The 17,937-nt window shown below is 37.7% G+C and overlaps 1 protein-coding gene across 1 annotated transcript; it reads left to right on the top strand.

Moving 5' to 3' along the window:
- The first annotated feature begins 8,883 nt into the window (after positions 1–8,883).
- Positions 8,884–9,651, top strand: LOC148947740 (protein CFDP2-like). Its single transcript, XM_089095991.1, has one exon. It carries the CDS (start codon positions 8,884–8,886, stop codon positions 9,649–9,651), a length of 768 nt encoding a protein of 255 aa, XP_088952117.1.
- Positions 9,652–17,937: the final 8,286 nt, after the last annotated feature.

Genomic DNA, 17,937 nt, shown 5'->3' with positions numbered 1-17,937 from the left:
AAGCTAGTGTAACATTCCAATAGAAACTGGGTACATAGTTTCAAGTTGCAAATTAGTGACTTTTTCTTACAAATTTATCTTGTAAAAATTCAAAACAGATAAATAAAGTTACCGAAAATAATTTATAATCCAAATGTGTTTAAATTTTGTTTTTGCAATCCACCTAATATTGGCAGATCATTCAGAGAACATCCGGGTCTTTGCTTGGCCTAATAAAAACGAAAAGAAGGGCAATTTTTGGCAATTAGTAGGCCTAATATGTTTATAACGATAACTTAAGCAAACATTTACAACACTCGTTTCTCTTGAAGAGCTAATACAGATCCTTCTTCCAATTTTAGAAGTAACTACATCTGAGTAAGAGCTATTATTGTGGGCTTGACATTATAATTTTATTTGAAAGCCTAGTTCTGTTGTTTCTCAGAGTGTTAACATCTACACAGAATGACGGCATTGTTTTCAGATTACAGGTTTACTGGGTGTAGCAAACAGTTTCCAGAGAAATAAAACAAGGTTTATAAGGAGTTACTTGAGCTTTAGTAATTTTACGTCTATATCCTAATATTTTTAATAATTTAAAATGTTTTTTAACCATTGCCCACGAAGAGTTGAATTTCAATGGCAAACAATGATGTTTGGAAAAATTCCCATTAAAACCAGCAAGTTTTGAATAATGCCTGGAAATAAATGGGGGGGGGGGAGATCTTAAATCCATACAAATTATACGAGATTCTGAATCAGCAACTGGACGTAATAAAACCAAACGAAAAATTCACCTCTATTTTTTTCCACATAGATGTCCTTTTGACAAAAGATTCACAATCAATACATGAAATTTAAAAGCCGATTTTAAAAACGAACCTTTGATTCTTTTTGGTCTTTGTGGCAAATAAAGGTAATCTAGTACATCCTTTCAAACTGCTTAAAATTTTGACCAATTTTCTAGAGAGGGAAATGTTACCCTATGTTTAGCAAAGGGTATGTTCAGCAAAGGGATCAAAACAGACATTTTGAGTCCGTTTGTTAGAAGGAGGTGACTTGCTCTTTTACTACTTTTTCAGCGCAAAAGAACCCTCTTACACCACAAAGTTGTCGGAATAAGTTCAGGAAATATAAATTAAAAGTTGTTATCATTGGGGTTCCATATCCAATGTCAATCGAAAAAAAAAACTGGGTTCTACTTTGAATCCTATCTTAGGGCAGTACTGGCACAAATATTAGGAATAGAAAAAGTCTTTCAATTTTTCAAAATTTCAGTAACCTTGATCAAAGGCTGTGAGTTAACGTAAATTTGATAATTTGCAAGACCCCTCCTTCTCAACTAAATCTTGTGGTCCGCTTGGGCTAGCAAAAAAATTAAAATTCTGAAAATTTCAAACTAATTTAGAAAGTAAAATTTTTAGCACAATTCAATATCAGAACAGATTGAAATACTCAAGGGTAGATAACTATTTTTTTTTTATTTTCAAGAATCAAAACAAAACTTTTCCCAAGAACTGAGAAATGGAATTTCCAATTAATTTGAAAACACACCTTTAGGGTCTTTTTGAACGTAATTTACAGATAGATTTAGGTTTCTTTTTAGATTATCCATTTAAAAGGATTTTTTTCAGAAAATAAAAATTGCCTTTTTCTGATTGTGTAGTTCTATATCGGTCATTGGATGAAAATAAAAGCTTCACTTACCAAACACTGGATTTACAAGAACCCTATATAAGTATCTGAAAAAAAAACAAAAACAACATCGATTTTCAGTCTAATTAACATTTACTGATATTTATTCCTTAAAGTTTTGATAGTTTTTATTTATAAAAGTAAAGAAAAATGAAATTTTTTAAAATATATTTTATTTTCAGTAAAGTGCAAATTATGTTCTGGTCTTGAGAAGCCCAACTTATGTTAATTTTTGCTCGGTTATAGTTTTAATTGGCTATTTATTGTAATTTCTGTTCGTTTTGAGTTTCATTTATTTATTGATTGTGGTTTGAGGTAGTTTTATGCCTGGAAGATTGTATGTCCATTTGTGCTCATTTTTGGCTAAATAGAGCTCTTTACTTTTCTTTGAAAAACCTGTTTTGTGGAAAAAATTTAAATTAATTTCTGTTCGTTTTTTATTAACAGTCTTTTTCATAGAAAAAAGTTGTATTTAATATCTTTTCTGTTTTTTTTTTCTATAAGAATCCAAAGTTTGGGTTGATATTTGTATGTTGGCGAAACTTTTTCTACAATTTTTAATCCAAATAATATCATTTTAAAAATATTCTATCTATGCTCTGTGAGAACCTGGATACACTTGCACTCTTTTTATTTATTTAAATTGTAATAGCGGAATTATTAATAGTAGTAGCCGAAAAAATTTCAACTTAATATCCCCAGTTCTTCTCAATATATTACTGATATTACTATTGATATTACATATTGATATTACTATATTGATATTACTACTGATATTAAAATATAATACTATTGGCAACCATAAACACAATGCCTTTTTGATTTAGTTTAAAGCAACATTTAGTTTTAAAGCCAAATGAGCTCATTGCATAATTATGAGGAATTGATATGCCCAATGTCCCTAAGGACATAGCTGGTGGACTGTTCTACTATGCTGAAGAAAATAATTGTCTCAAAATCTTGACTGCATTCGTTTGGAAAATGAATGGGCTTGAGAGAAAAGCTACTACCTCCAATCTCTTTTTACTCTTGAAAAGGATACAAGACCTTTTAATTTTGATTCGAATTAACTCCTTTATAAGTTTCAATAGTATTTCTAGCAATTATAGACTGGTAATACCTATGGTATTGTTTATATGCTTTTTTGAAAACCTGTATGCATACAATTTTTTCATTTTATTGAAATTCGTTCTAAACATTCACTAAAAGTTTCACCTTAATACCTTTAGCGGCATTAGTTACAGTAACTGTAGCGGTAGTACTAAAAAAAAATGCACATAGTACCTTCTGCCTAGTACAAAATGCACCACAACATACCCTTAAAGGTCTAACTTAATAATATAAGTTGTTTTTCAGATATTGTTTTGTCATTTTTTGAAAGTCCACTTGCTCTTAGTTTTTTTGATTTATTTCAACATCCACCAAATATTCCTTAAAAGCTTCACCTTAATGCCCTTAGCTTGCCCAGTCGAAATAGTTATAACAGTATTAGTAGCAGTAAGTGCATAGCATCTTTGCTTTTTTCAACATCCCCTTCAACACACGCTGAAATGTTTCAGCTTAATACCATAAACTGTTCTTGAAGCATTTCTGATACGTCTTCTTGACAACGCATGTGGGCATAGTGCGTTTCGATTTAGTTCCATACAAATTCTATAAATCCCACATTTTTCGCCGTAATATTCTTCATTTTAATAGCAGTAGTAGCAGTAGAATTAAATGTAGTACCCTCAGCCTTAGTGGCAGAGTAGTAACAGAAGTAATAATAATAGTAACAGCAGTAGTAGTATGAGTGGAAGCAGTAACACTAGGATGCAAATATTTTCTTTTGGCTGGTTAAACATTCCTCACAACAAGCCCTGTTAGTTTCAACTTCACACACCAAACTGTTCCAAAGATATTGCTGTTACACCCTTTTGACAAACTGCATACAGACGAAGTGTTGTGATTCAGCTCACCTTTCCCCCTCAAAATTCCTGAAAACTTCACCTTCATACCCTTAGACAATAGTAGTCAAAGTAGTAGTATTGATATTACTAGTAAAACTATTGAATAGCAATAGCACTATTAGCATTAATAGTATTAACATATTGCCTTTTGCTATTGCTATTACTACTACTAACAACTCATTGCTGCACCAAGCCGCCTGAGGCCAACACAGCTACGCACGCTCTTCCTCGATCAAAATCTATTAAAAACCTCCTTCTTTACACTCTCCCAGGAAGTTCCCTTTTCTTTATGACATTCTCCCACCCCAAACGTGGACGAGCTTCTTTCAGTTTAGCCCTAGAGAGTTGGCCATAAAAGACAATCTTTGGCAATCTTTCATCCTTCATCCACAATAGGTGCCCTATCCATCTCAACCTTTCTGTTATTATAGCCCTAGAAAGCGGGATCTAACCACACTTTTCGCACAGCCAACTGTTTGAAATACGGTCAGTCAGTCGGATACCCAGAACAATCCGCAGGCAATTTCTCTGGGAAACATCTTGCAGATCTTCCTCCACTTTACGGAGCATCCATGCTTCAGAGCCATATTTGACCAATGACATCACTTTAGCTTCCAATATTCTAATCTTGGTTGCAGAGTTATCTTCCTATTCTTCCAAACTTTTTTTTAACTATTAAAAAACATTCTCACCCTTGGCTAATCTACTAATAACATCTTCATCGCTCCCACCGTCTTTACTAATAATTAAATAAAAAAAATAAGTTTTTTTTAATTGAAAGTAAGGAGCGACATTAAAACTTAAAACGAAAAGAAATTATTCCGTATGTGAAAAGGGCTGTCCCCTCCTCAATACCTCGCTCTTTACGGTAAAGTTTTTATTGTTTTAAAAAATAAAGTTGTGTGAAAGATTCAAACTTTAGCGTAAAGAGCGAAGACATATTGAGGAGGAGACAGCCACTTTCATATACGGAATAATTTCTGTTCGTTTTAAGTTTTAATGTCGCTCCTTAGTTTCAGTTAAAAAAACTTGTTTTTTTTTAATTTAATTTCTGAACGTTTTTGAATTAATGCAGCCTTGATTTTGGCTCACCGTACATGAATAACTAAAACGAAATTTGCATATTAATTTTACTTTTTTTGGCTAAATGGCTTTCTCGAATTTACTTACGTAACAAAGTTCTATATTTGTATGTTTTTATTACGTATATTAGGGAGTTTGCCCCCTAGTCGATACCTCGCTCTTTACGCTAAGTTCGAATTTTGTTTGAATCACAAACCCCTGAATCACAAAGACCGGTTAATTAGAAGATAGCTCGTTTGAAAGTACTAAAAAAAACTTTAGTGAAAAGTGTGAGATATTGACTAGGGGGTGAACCCCCTCATATAAATTATATTTTCTGTTTGTCTTAAGATTTAATGTTGCTCCTTACTTTCAGTTGAAGAAACTTGTTTTTTTATTTAGTTTCTGATCGTTTTTTAAATAATGCTGGGAAATCCGGCCCCACTTCATAGAAATGTCCCTACCCCAATGGAAACATCCTCCATGGAAGGATCATCCCCGTAACCCCTTCTCCAACCCCCCCACCCCGACCAGAAATTTTTTCTCCTGAAACGTCTTTATACTTCCCATTAACCAATACTAAATGTAAGCAATAGGCAAAGTTCATAACTTCCAGCCCTTCCCCCAGGAACTGTGGGGGTTTAAGTCATCCTCAAAGACATATTTATTAGATTTTCGACTGCGCTGAACAAAATGGCTATCTCAAAATTTTGATTGGGTGACTTTGCGAAAAAACTGAGCGTGGGAGGGGGCCATGTTGCCCTCTAATTTTTTGGTCACTTAAAAGGGCACTAAAACTTTTAATTTCCGTTCAAATGAGCTCTCTTACGATATCCTAGGACTACTGGATCGATACGTTCACCCCTGGGGAAAAAACGACTAAACACCCATCCATGATCTTTCTTTTGACAAAAACACAAATTTCCACATTTTTGCAGATATGAACTTAAAACTTCTACAGTAGGGTTTTCTGATACGTTGAATTCGATGGTGTAATTTTCATTAAAGTTCTATGACTTTTATGGGGTGTTTCCCCCTTTTTTCAAAAATAAGGCAAATTTTCTCAGGCGCGTAACTTTTGATGGGTAAAGATAAACTTAATGAAACTTATATATTTGAAATCAGCATAAAAATCTGATTCTATTGATGTATCTATGGGTATCAAAATTCCGGTTTTTAGAGTTTCGGTTAGTATTGAGCCGGGTCGCTCCTTACTTACAGTTCGTTACCACGAACTGTTTGATTAATTAAAAAAACCTTTTTCCACAAAATAAGTTTTTTTTTTTAAAGAAGAGAACTCCAGTAAACCAAAAATGAACAAAAATAGATTCAAATCATCTATCAAGCATACAACCACCATGAATCAGTATCAATAAATAAATGAAACCAAAAACGAACAGAAATTATTATAAATAACAGAGTCAAACTAAAAACGAGCAGAAATTAATAAGAATAGGGTTCAAAACCCCTATGCTTTCTAAAAGCCAGAATATAATTTGTACTTTACTGAAAAAAATTCAAATGAATCTGCATCTTCAGTTTAATATTCATATGCTGATATTTATTCCTTAAAACCTTAATTAATTTTTTATTTCTTAAGGTTAGAAAAGTGAAAACATTAAAAAAAAAAAAAAATCAGTAAAGTGCAAATTATATCCTGAATTTTAGAAAGCATAGGGGTTTTGAACCCTACTCATATAAATTTCTGCTCGTTTTGAGTTTGACTCTGTTATTTATTTTAATTTCTGTTGGTTTTGGGTTTCATTTATTTATTGATACATATTTGTGGTAGTTGTATGCTTGATTACTGAGGTAGCTGTATGCTTACATAGTTACTGTGGTAGTTGTAACTTTTTCAGCAATTTTTGGTCAGGCTCATGGTATTAAGTTAAAAATTTCATCGTGTGTTGAAAGGGATGTTGAAAAAAGGTGCTATTTGCATGTTGCTACTAATGCTACTGCTGCTACTACAACTATTGCTACGCATAATTACTGAACCTTTCAACAATGCTGAAAAAATTAATGTCTAAAAATTTTGTTTAGATATTTTCTTATGGGAAATGATGGCCGTGGAGAGGAGATTTCTTTCAAATCCCTTTGAATCTTAAAAAGGGCACTGTAAATTCCAATTAAAAATCAAATGACACCCATCTGAATTTAGTACGACCACCAAATCCATGAAAACATTATAAGCCCCCAGGAAATAGCTTAAAGCCTTTGTACCAGGACTCTGTGGGGCTGTGTTAGCCCTGAAAGCATTGTTATATGCATTTTGGACTATTTTAAACGAAAATACCATTGCACAATTTCAATCAAATGCATTTGGTGAAAAGAGGTGTAATTGAGCAGGAGGTAGGGGGTGCTACTTCACCTCCATCACTATTAACTGTTAAAAGGGAACTAGAACTTCCAATTTCAAACAAATGAGCCACGTCTAAAGCTTTTACAACGATCCAGTCCATAAGAGCCTTAGATGTCCCAGGGAGAAAACTTACAACTCTTGCCCTCAGGCTCTGGTGGATTGTATCAACGTCAAAAGCCTTGTTATATGGTATTTGGACTATTTGGAATAAAAGAACAGTCTCAAAATATCTGTTAGACACATCTCAGGAAAACACGATGTGTTTGTGTGTGTCTTTGTGGGAGGAAGGAGGGGGGGGCATTTGTAAGCTGATTACTTTGAGTCTTAAAATGAGCACTAGACCTGATGATTACCAATCCAATTGGTCCCCTCCAAAGTATATACGACCATCCTTTTTGTAAAAACCTGATATATCCCAAGGGCAAAACTTATAAGCCTATCCCTAAGAGCTGTGGGGGGAGGGATTGTCTTCCTCACAGATATATTTTCCGAAACTTTCAACTATGATGAATAAAATTGTTATCTCCAAGTTTTGATTGGAGGTGTTAAGGAAAATGCTGAGCGTGGAGGGGGGCACTTAATAAGGGCACTATAACTTCCAATTTCAAATCAAATGAGCCCTATCTGATATTTTTACGACCGTCCATTCAATAGAAACCTTATATACCCTCATAAAATAACTTACAACCCTATCCCCGGGAAGCTGGGATATGGGCACCCAAAAACTGAATTTCAGAGTGAGGCTTACCTGATCTAATCGGCACTTCCAATGCTGGATAATAGAAATCTCAAAACAAAATATAAAAATATAAGGCAGCATTATTCAGGGGGGGGGGCTGAAGCACCCCTCTTCCTCCCAAATAGGCGCCCATGCACTGCGGGTGGAGGGATGACAACTCTGTGTCATCCCAAGATAACTTATTATATAATCTTTTTACTTTCTTGAAAAAAAATCGCTATCTCATAATTTCAATCAGATCCGTTTGATGAAAGAAGAGGCTGTAGGAGAGGTAGAGAGGCTAAATGCCCTCCATCACTTTTGACGCTTGAAATGGAACTAGAACTTCCAATTTTCAACCAAATGAACATCTTCTAAAGTTAAACAACCTGAGATTCCTGAGAAACTTCTCAGGTGCTTCCCCCAAGCAACTCAGGTGCGTCCCCAGGTGGTGGATAGGGGAACATCCTTCAGATATGGAGGATACCCTCGAATATTAAATAAGAGGGCGCGGACCAAGGGGGGACCCAGTCTCTGGGGGTCTTAAATAGCCGGTGCACCCGTGTCTGGGGGATATAAATACGGACAGAGGAGGAGGTGAGCCCCTCTGATAGCGATCTTGCTGGGCCCACCGGCGCGTGGATATGTCCCGAAGACGTTAAACTCACCCCCAGTAATGGGATAAATTGCTTGGTGACGCCGTGATGCCAAGTGGGATGATACTCCCAGCGAGGATAACTGCGAAGAGCGGAAGACACACTCGAGGGTGTCAACGGTCCCGGTAGAAGCAGAGAGGATTGGCTTGCCGTTGCTTCAAAAGCTAGCCAAGAAACTTTTCCTCTTTATGAATTATGACTAGGCAATAAATGAGAACACGAAATAGGGCTACCGCGTCTGGGGAAATCGACGGACAAGCTACCGCGTCCGGGGAAACCGACGGACAAGCTACCGCGTCCGGGGAAACCGATGTATTGACAGCCAACAGCGTTGGAAACAAATCCAGGCAACGTCTGACAAGTCCGTCACAAACGGACGCTAGACCGGTTTTATCTACAAAAATCACCACCAGAATCGGCACGTTAAATCTTGGGACATTTTCGAAACCAGGAAAGAAAGACATGCTCCTCCGTAAAGCAAACCGCTATAATTGGGATATCATTGGCCTCTCAGAGACTCATCTACCAGGTATCAGCAAAGAACAGATAGGAGACGCACCCCTTCTGCTTTCTGGAAGACAAGACGGAACACACAGACAAGGAGTCGGCTTTTTGCTGACAAAAGCAGCAAGGAAATCTCTTCTATCAGTGGTGTCTGTCTCGAAGAGATTAATGATGATCCGACTCAAAAGCAAGGTCAAAAACGTCTCCGTGGTGCAAGTCTATGCTCCGGATTCATCAAGATCGGACGAAGAGTCGGAAGATATCTACTCTCAGCTCCAGAGCTTTGTCAATACCATTCCGAAGAAAAACATTGTGTTAGTCCTCGGGGACTTCAATGCCATCGTGGGGAGTGACACTAGCGGAAACGAAGATGTCATGGGCAAGTTCGAGATCGGACAGATCAACGGCATAGGAGAACGACTCACTGAATTATGCCGAGATAACGAGCTTTTTATCACAAACACAATGTTCAAGCACAGACGAAAGAGAAAAGTCCCGTGGTGGTCCCCCGATGGAAGGACTGCCAACATGATAGATTACATACTGGTATCCAGCCAATGGAAATCTTCATTCACAGACACAGTGACGCTAGGAGGTGGGGACTTTGATAGTGATCACAATCTCCTCATGTCATTGCTTCACCTAAGATTAAAGGCCGTTGTCAAGCCGAAACAAAAAGTTCCAAGATCCCGGATAGAAGCCCTTAAATACCTTAAGACGAGATAAGAATACAGAATGCAGCTCAACAAACGACTGTCAAAGACCTTGCAAGAAACACCTGATCTGCTGAGTCCAGCCGACATCGATCTACTTGTTTCGCAAAGCAGCCAGGCCGTATGCGAGACAGCTGAGCTCGTCCTCGGCCGTAAATCTGCAGAAGACAAGCCATGGATTACCCAGGAGATTATTGATATGTGTACCGAGAAACGAACTCTCCAAAACAAGCAAGATCGAAAAAGCAAGGATAGATTCAAAAACCTTAAACGTCAAATTGAGAAGAAAACCCGCCAAGCACTAAAAGACATGATTACTGAAAAATGTCGGCAGTGTGAGGAGGACTCCCGTAGGGGTAACTCACACCTCATGTTCAAACGTGCTAGAGAGCTGACAAACCGCAAAGAAGCGAAGTGCCTCGATATCTTAGATAAAAATGGACACAAAATCACTACTTGTGCCGGAATCCGAGATCGCTGGAAAGAACACTTCCAGGAAAAGCTTAATCTCACAGTAAACCCAGATCCTGAAGTGCTTCGAAAGTTCCCAGCACACAGAGATGAGGAACCACCCCCACCACCCTTAAGGTCAGAAGTAGAAGCCGCACTCAAATCCCTCAAGTCAAATAAGGAAACCGGAATAGACGGTATACAGTCAGAACTGATAAAAGTGGAATATGATATCGTCGTTGATCTGTACCACAAAATAGTAACAGCTGTATGGGAAATAAAATACTTCCCTGAGTCTTGGTCGAAATCTGTCATAGTGCCCTTGCACAAGAAAGGATCTAAAAGTAACTGCGACAACTACAGACCCATATCGCTTACTTGCCAACCAGCTAAAATCCTTACGAAAATTCTCCTTGATCGGATCAGAAACCTGACAAGACACGTAATCCCTGAATATCAAGCTGGCTTCCGTCAAAACCGATCCACCATAGACCAAATTTTTGTGATCAGACAGATTATGGAAAGATACCTGGAATTCGGGAAAGAGCTATACCAGCTGTTTATTGATTTCAAACAAGCTTTCGATCTAATTTGGCGAGATGGCCTATGGCACATCCTGGCACACTACGGTACTCCCACTGACATTATTGACATTATCAAGAGCATGTACGAGAAGTCGAGAAGCATGGTGCAGACCAGCGAAGGCTTTACTGAAGAATTCTCAACCTCTTCAGGAGTGCTGCAAGGATGCCTACTCTCCCCCACTCTGTTCTGCCTATACCTGAATGCTGTACTGGCACTGGTGCCCAATGACACGGGAGCACTCATGAGTGGACACCTCTTTGACTTGCTTGCATACGCCGATGACATTAATCGCCTAAACGAACGACTAGAGGAACTGCAATCAAGCGCTAACGATATTGATCATGCAGCTAATTCCTTTGGGATGAAAATCAATGCTAACAATACAAAATTATTGATGTTAACACTGACAACAGATCACAGGATTAACTCTCCCAAATTAAGGAGCCAGGGAAAATATATTTTGTCGTTTGACATATCTTGTATCTACGTCTGTAGCTGACGTCCACAAACGACTCATCGAAAGATATTAAACGACACATTGCCCTTGCCTCAGCATGCTTCAAGTCATTGCGATCGATCTGGAAAAACAAACATCCGTTGCTGAAACTAAAAACACTCCTTTTTCGAGCTCTTGTGGTTCAAGTAGCAACGTATGGAGAAGAGACATGGACCTTGAAAGTTGAAGACACACGCCGGTTGGCGGCCTTTGAAACGAAATCCCCCAGGAAGCTTGCTTGTGCCACTCACAGTGATCAAATCTCACATTAATAACGTTTGTCTCTACTTAAATGTACCAAGACCCTCATGAAGACAATCCAGCTCCAACAGCGTCAGTTTTTCGGCCACGGTAAGTGGATATTCCTAGCCCAACTTCACAAAACTGTGTGTGAAGGAAGGATTGATGCCTCCCGCCCAAAAGGACGACCTCCCAAGCGCTGGAGGGAAAACTTTCCCAGCCATCCCCTGTCGGTACTCCTTCGGACTGCAGCGAACAGGGAATCGTATAAGAAGCTTTGCCATAGTTCTGTCAGAGGAGAAGCCCCGAGTCGGCCAATCCGGCCGGATGGGAGTTAAGTAAGTAGTAAGTAAGTATAACTTACAACCCTTTCCCCTAATCTCTGGGGTTTTTTTCAACCCCAAAAGCCTTGTTATATTATATTTATACTATTTTGAATAGAAGGGCTATCTCAAAATTTCTATTAGATACAATTCTGGACAATACGACGTGTGTGTGAGGGGAAGGGGATGTAGCTGCCCTCGATCACTTTGACTCTCAAAAAGAACACTAGAGCGTCTGATTATCAATCCAATGAGCCCCCTCCAAAGTTTATATGACCAAGTTCTCAGTACAAACCTTTATGCCCCCAGGGCATAACTTACAAGCCTTGCCAAAAGATTGACTTCTTTTGATGACCAGGGTGGTATCAACTCTTTGGCGGAATGTTCTGCGGAGTTACAAAATAATCCATTAGATATTGAAAGAGTAATTAATAATTCAGTTGGAAGTAGAAATCAGAAGAATAATGATCCTAGTTTGGGTAATAAAAGTCAGTATGTTTCGCAATTAAATGGATCTGCCCCCTGTAAACGAAAGATTTTCTTTGAGAGATAGGCTTGAGAATCTGTCTTTCGAGATAGGAATTTTCCCTGAATCTCTCAAGCGAACAAAGGTTACAGTGCTGTACAAAGGTGGTTCTCGGAGTGATCCTGCTAATTATAGGCCAATTTCTCTCCTATCAGTTTTCAGCAAAGTTTTTCAGAAGGCTATGCTATCCAGGCTTCTTAGTTTTATGGATGCAAAAGAATTGTCGCATGATTTCCAGTTTGGATTCAGAGCGAATCACTCTAAAGGGCATGCTTACACAGCTCTCTTGAATTTTGTTCATTTGGCAATAGACTCTGGTCATATACTGGCAGCTTTATTTTTAAATGTTCGTAAAGCTTTTGATTCCTTGACTCATCGAATTCTTCTTTGGAAACTATCACATATTGGTATAAGATCAAATGCTTTCTTTTGGTTTGAATGATATCTTTCTGGTAGGCTTATTTCCATTGATCTGCTTTTCAAGAGCCCTTCTGAAGTAGATAATGGCGTCCTTCAGGGATCTGTTCTTGGCCCAAATTTATTTCTGATTTTATTTGTTAATGATCTAATTTCGGCATTTACAAATACTAGGCCTCTGGCATGCTGCAAGCTGTGTCATCCTGATGTTTGTTCGTATTCTAATACTGCTTCTAATGAAGATTTTCTCGTTGCTTTTGCTGATGACACCACTCTTGGAACCCTTGGGAAGACGGAATGTGATAACAAGTTTAACCTCGTGGCAATATTTGAGAAAGTTATTTCATGATTTGATGGAAATTACTTGGCCTTGAATGTTGGTAAGTCACATTCTCCTATTTTTTCTCGAATTGGTATAGGTTTTCCTCATCTTACATAACTTCAGGTGTCACAAGGCTCCTTTTGTAGACCAGAGAATAGGGTGGTCCGGTTTCTTGGTATCCTGCTTGATGAGAGCCTTTCATTTAGAAACCATATAGCCATGATTAGGGTTAAAGTCTCACGGAGGTTGGGTATCATTTGAAAACCTAGACACACATTTCCTAGATCTATTTTGAAGCTTCTTTCTTTCTGCCTTGTCCAGTCACATCTTTCCTATTGTCCCATTGTACAGATGTCTACTTTTCTTCTACACTGCGGTCACTTTCTGTCATGCATAATAAAGCACGGCGTCTGGTCATGGACACCAACCGTTGGTCACCAACACCGCTCTTATATCTACAGTGTATTTACATTCTTTCTTGTGCTTCTTTTGTCTTTCCTCAGCTTCATGGCAATCTTCAAAAATCTCTTCAAAAATCTCCTATGTTTATTTCTGATTCAGCTCCATATAGCCTTCGTTCTTCATTTAGTATCTGTATTCCTCCTACCCCTACTATGCGATCCGATTTCTATCCTCTCATTGCTTGTCAACAGGTCTGGAGTTCACTATCATCTTCAGCACAGAGATGCCTGTACTGAAATTTTTGGTTGTTGCGTATATTGTGTTTTTTTTTTGCAACCCCCTTGTATCCCTGGCCATGGAGTCTTTCAAGGGGAATAAGGGTATTGTATTTCCATTTTGTATTTATTGGTGAATATAACTCTGAAATCTGAAAAAAGTCCTGATTTAATACGAAACCAACTGCTAACCTCATTTCCTACCTTAACCGCAGCAGTGTTATTCTCGTACATAGCACTAATTACTTTAATGTATTTGTGTGGCATACCATACAAGGATAAGACCTTTGCTAAATTTCTTTTATCAACAGAATCGAACGCTTGCTCATAATCTATAAGACTGAGAACCAAAGGTGTCTGATAACTCAGGAACTTCATTGTCACTTTTCTTTTATCCCAGCCTGTTGCCACAGTGAAGAAACAGATTGCTTTTTATCATCCTCCACGTCACGCATTTTCATTTAACCTTTAGCAGAGTTGTTTGTGTTTCGCAGTATTTCTTCGAGGAGATCCATTGGATTAAGATAGATTTCATAATCTAAAGGATGTGCAAGGCGTCCTATAACAACTTCCTTGGATTCTAAAATTTACATTTGGCTTTATGAATGTGATTCAAAATCACTTTCAGTGGTCTGTGATGGATGTGCTGTTAAACTGATTTTGTGATAAACTTGTCCGGATACTTTGAAGCTGAGAGCATTACAATTATTTATGGTTTGATCATCATTAACAATTTATGAAGTTATTGCAAAAATGAGTTCAAGTTTTGTATTTAGTTGTAGAGTTCTATAGAAAGCAAGTTATATCCTACAACAAGCAGAGCCATATTTTTGGGAAAATGTGGAGGTGGTAATCCCATTCGACCAAGCAGGCAGCAACCTTTAAATAAATTATTTTTGTTGCCTACTTTTCAAGCTAGAAAATGGAAGATTCCACATTGAATACATACTACGTTGGATGGTCCAATGACTTGTACTTATACTTGCGTAGTTGATGGTACTTTCGTAAGTTTTCCTGGGTTTTGCACCACAATTTGTTGGCGTCGAAGAATGCGATGGCTTTGCTGTCCTAACGTCACATGTCTTTCTTTTTAACTTGTATTTTTGACTTGTTCCGATTTTCGCTGTCAATTGTCTTCTAATAGCACAATTCTTTGCTCTTCATTGCCATTTTGACTCCTACTATTGCTTGTAATTTACGCTGTCGCGTATTTTCTAACAGCATATTTCTTCGTTCTCACTATCGTACATCTTCTAACCACATATTTTTTTTATCTTAATTTTCATTTTTATTCGTTCTGATCCTCATTATCACATCAACCGCAAATTTTTTGTTCTTCAATTTCGTTTTGAGTCGTTGTGATTCTAGCTGCCACTTATCTTGTAACGTCATATTTATTTGTTCTTGAATTTTTTTTTTTGACTCGTTGCAACTGTTGTTTTTGCAAGAATTCTAATCATATATTTCTTTGTGTTTTATTTTCGTTTATCATTGCTTCAGACGTTTCTCAATGTCTTTTGCCTTAGCTGCTTGGTTTGGTCTAGTGACTTTTGATGTTCTAAGTTGTTCACTTTCACCCTTACATTTACGTTTCTTAGGTCGTACCCCTAGTTTTGTCTCATTTGATGGTCCAGTTTGGTCATTTTGAGCTCACGTTTTTGTCCTCTTTTGTCCTTTTTTGTTCTCATTTTGTGGTTAATTTAATAATTTTTTTGTCCTCTAGATATTATGAAGCTTCTAAAAATGCCTATTGAAATTTATATCACCCATTATGAATCCATGAATTAACATATCTGTAAGTGTTTGTTTCATAAATTCCCATAAAACTGATTGATAATGTAATTTCCTGGCGTCATCACTTTCAATCGATATAATTACTAAACCAATCTATTTATCCTGATTTATTGTTGATGTCATATACTTTTTTTGTGTGTTTTAGCCTGAAAAATGATCTTTCTCCAAAAGTAACGCTTACTGGAATTGTCAAGAATAGGCTATTTCACAATGCCGAAAAAAATGTTCATTTTGATGCCCGCTCAGGGCCCTTTCAAACGCTGGGCTCGATTGGGTCCAATCGTTCCGATTGCTCTTTATCCAGCCCTGACGCTGAGGGTATTGTGGAGGGGGAGGGGGCTGTCATCCTCAAAGACATAGTTTCCAGACTATTCAACTACGTTGAACAAAATGGATCTCAAAATTTAGATATTTCGGGAATTGATAGATGTGGGGTGGGGGGCTTGTTGTCCTCTAAACACATTTGACTAATAAAAAGGACCCCATCCCTTTCAATTTTAAATTGAATGAGCCTTTTTCAAAGTTTCTACGACAACAAAGGGCCAGATAAAAATTTCCATCAGAAGCATTATAGGAAAATACAAGGTGTGTGGGGGGATATACATCCTCTAATCACCCTGAATCTTAAATAGGGCACTAAGACTTCTGATTACCAATCCAGTGAGCCGTCTCCGAAGTTTATACGATTACCCTTTTTATATTAACCAAATATACCCCCAGGGTATAACTTACAACCCTGGCGTTGAGGGCAAGGTGGGGGAGTTGTCATCATCTGACATAATTTTCGGACCTACCAACTACGTTGAACAAAATGGCTATATCAAAATTTAGATTGGATGGGTTTGGGGAAAAGGTGTGCCTGGGCAGGGGTTTGTTGCCCTCCGATCACTTTCGACTCCGATCACTTTCAATCCCTTTCAATTTCCAATCGAATGAGCTCTTTTCGGAGTTTCTAAAACGGCCATTTATAAATTTCTATCAGATACATGTTCGGAAAATGTGAGGTTTGGGGGGGGGGTATTCTAACTTTGATCACTCTGAATCTTAAAAAGGGCATTAGAACTTCTGATTACCAATCCAATGAGCTGCCTCCGAAGTTTATACGATCACCCTTTCTATATATACCTTATATACCCCAGGGCTTAACTTACAACCCTTGCCCTGAGTGCTCTAGGGGTGTTGTTATCCTCAAAGACATAATTTCCTTACTTTTCAACTACGTTGAACGAAATTACCGTCTCAAATTTTTGATTTGGTGGGATGTGTTTGAGGCAATGGTGGGCGTAAGAGGGGGTTAGATGCCCTCCAATCATTTTGACTATTGAAAAGAGCACTAGCCCTTTGAATTTCCAATTGAATGAGCCCTTTTTGAAGTTTTTACGACAACAAATTGCCATCTCAACATTTCCATTAGATACATTTCGGGAAAATACGAGGTGTTTTTTTTGGGGGGTGGGGGTTTGGGGGTTTGGTGGGATACCCACCGTCTGATTATTCTGAATCTGAAAAAGGGCACTAGAACATTTGATTTCAGAACATCTGATCTGAGTCCATTCTGGAGTTTTTGCGATCACCCTTTCTATATATACCTTATATACCCCCAAGGCAAAACTTATAACCCTTGCCCTGAGGGCTATGGGGGTTAGTCATCCTCAAAGACATAATTTTCGGACATTTCAATTACTTGGAACAAAATAATCGATCTCAAAATTTTGATTGGATGTGTTTGGGGAAATGGTGGTCATGGGAAGGTCTTTATTTGCCCTCCAATCCCGTTTGACTATTAAAAAGGACACGAGCCCTTTCAATTTTCAATTGAATGAGCTCTTATCAAAGTTTCGATGACAGAAAAGGGCCATCTTAAAATTTCTATCACGTGCATTTCGAAAAAATACGAGGTTTGTGGGCGAAGGGGGGTATCCACCCTCCAATCGCTTTGAATCTCAAAAAGGGCACTATAACTTCTAATTAGCAATCTATTGAGCATCCTCTGAAGTTTATACGATCACCCTTTCTATATAAACCTTAAATGACCCCAGGGCATAACTTAAAACCCTTGCCCTGAGGGCTGTGGATAGTTGTCATCCTCGAAGACATAATTTCTGGATCTTTAAACTACGTTGAACAAAATGGCTATCTCAAAATTTTGATCGGATGTGTTTGAGGAAATGATGGGCGTGGGAGGGGGGTTAGTTGCCCTTCAATCACTTTCGACTATTAAAAAGGGCACTAGTCTTTTCAATTTCCAATCGAATGATATAACTCCTAATTGACAAAAAATAATTTCATAATATTTTCTTTTATATTACGATGCTTCAAACGTAAAAACTTTTAAACTTTAACACGTGGGTTTTAAAGAATAATAGAGAAAAAATGAAGTTCTATTAACTCTTAGAAATAATCTTGCAATGTGATTTTACTGATAGAAATTAGTAATTAGTAGGTAATAACAGATATTTAACCATAACT

The sequence above is a fragment of the Artemia sp. Qi Xiang Cuo genome, chromosome 10, assembly GCF_049724085.1.
Source record: "Artemia sp. Qi Xiang Cuo chromosome 10, ASM4972408v1, whole genome shotgun sequence".
Lineage (NCBI taxonomy): Eukaryota > Metazoa > Arthropoda > Branchiopoda > Anostraca > Artemiidae > Artemia > Artemia sp. Qi Xiang Cuo.
This window is presented reverse-complemented; position numbering and strand designations above follow the sequence as displayed.

Bases quoted from the DNA above. Each gene is read 5' to 3' on its own strand.
- LOC148947740 (XM_089095991.1), top strand. From the start codon at position 8,884: ATGCTCCTCCGTAAAGCAAACCGCTATAATTGGGATATCATTGGCCTC.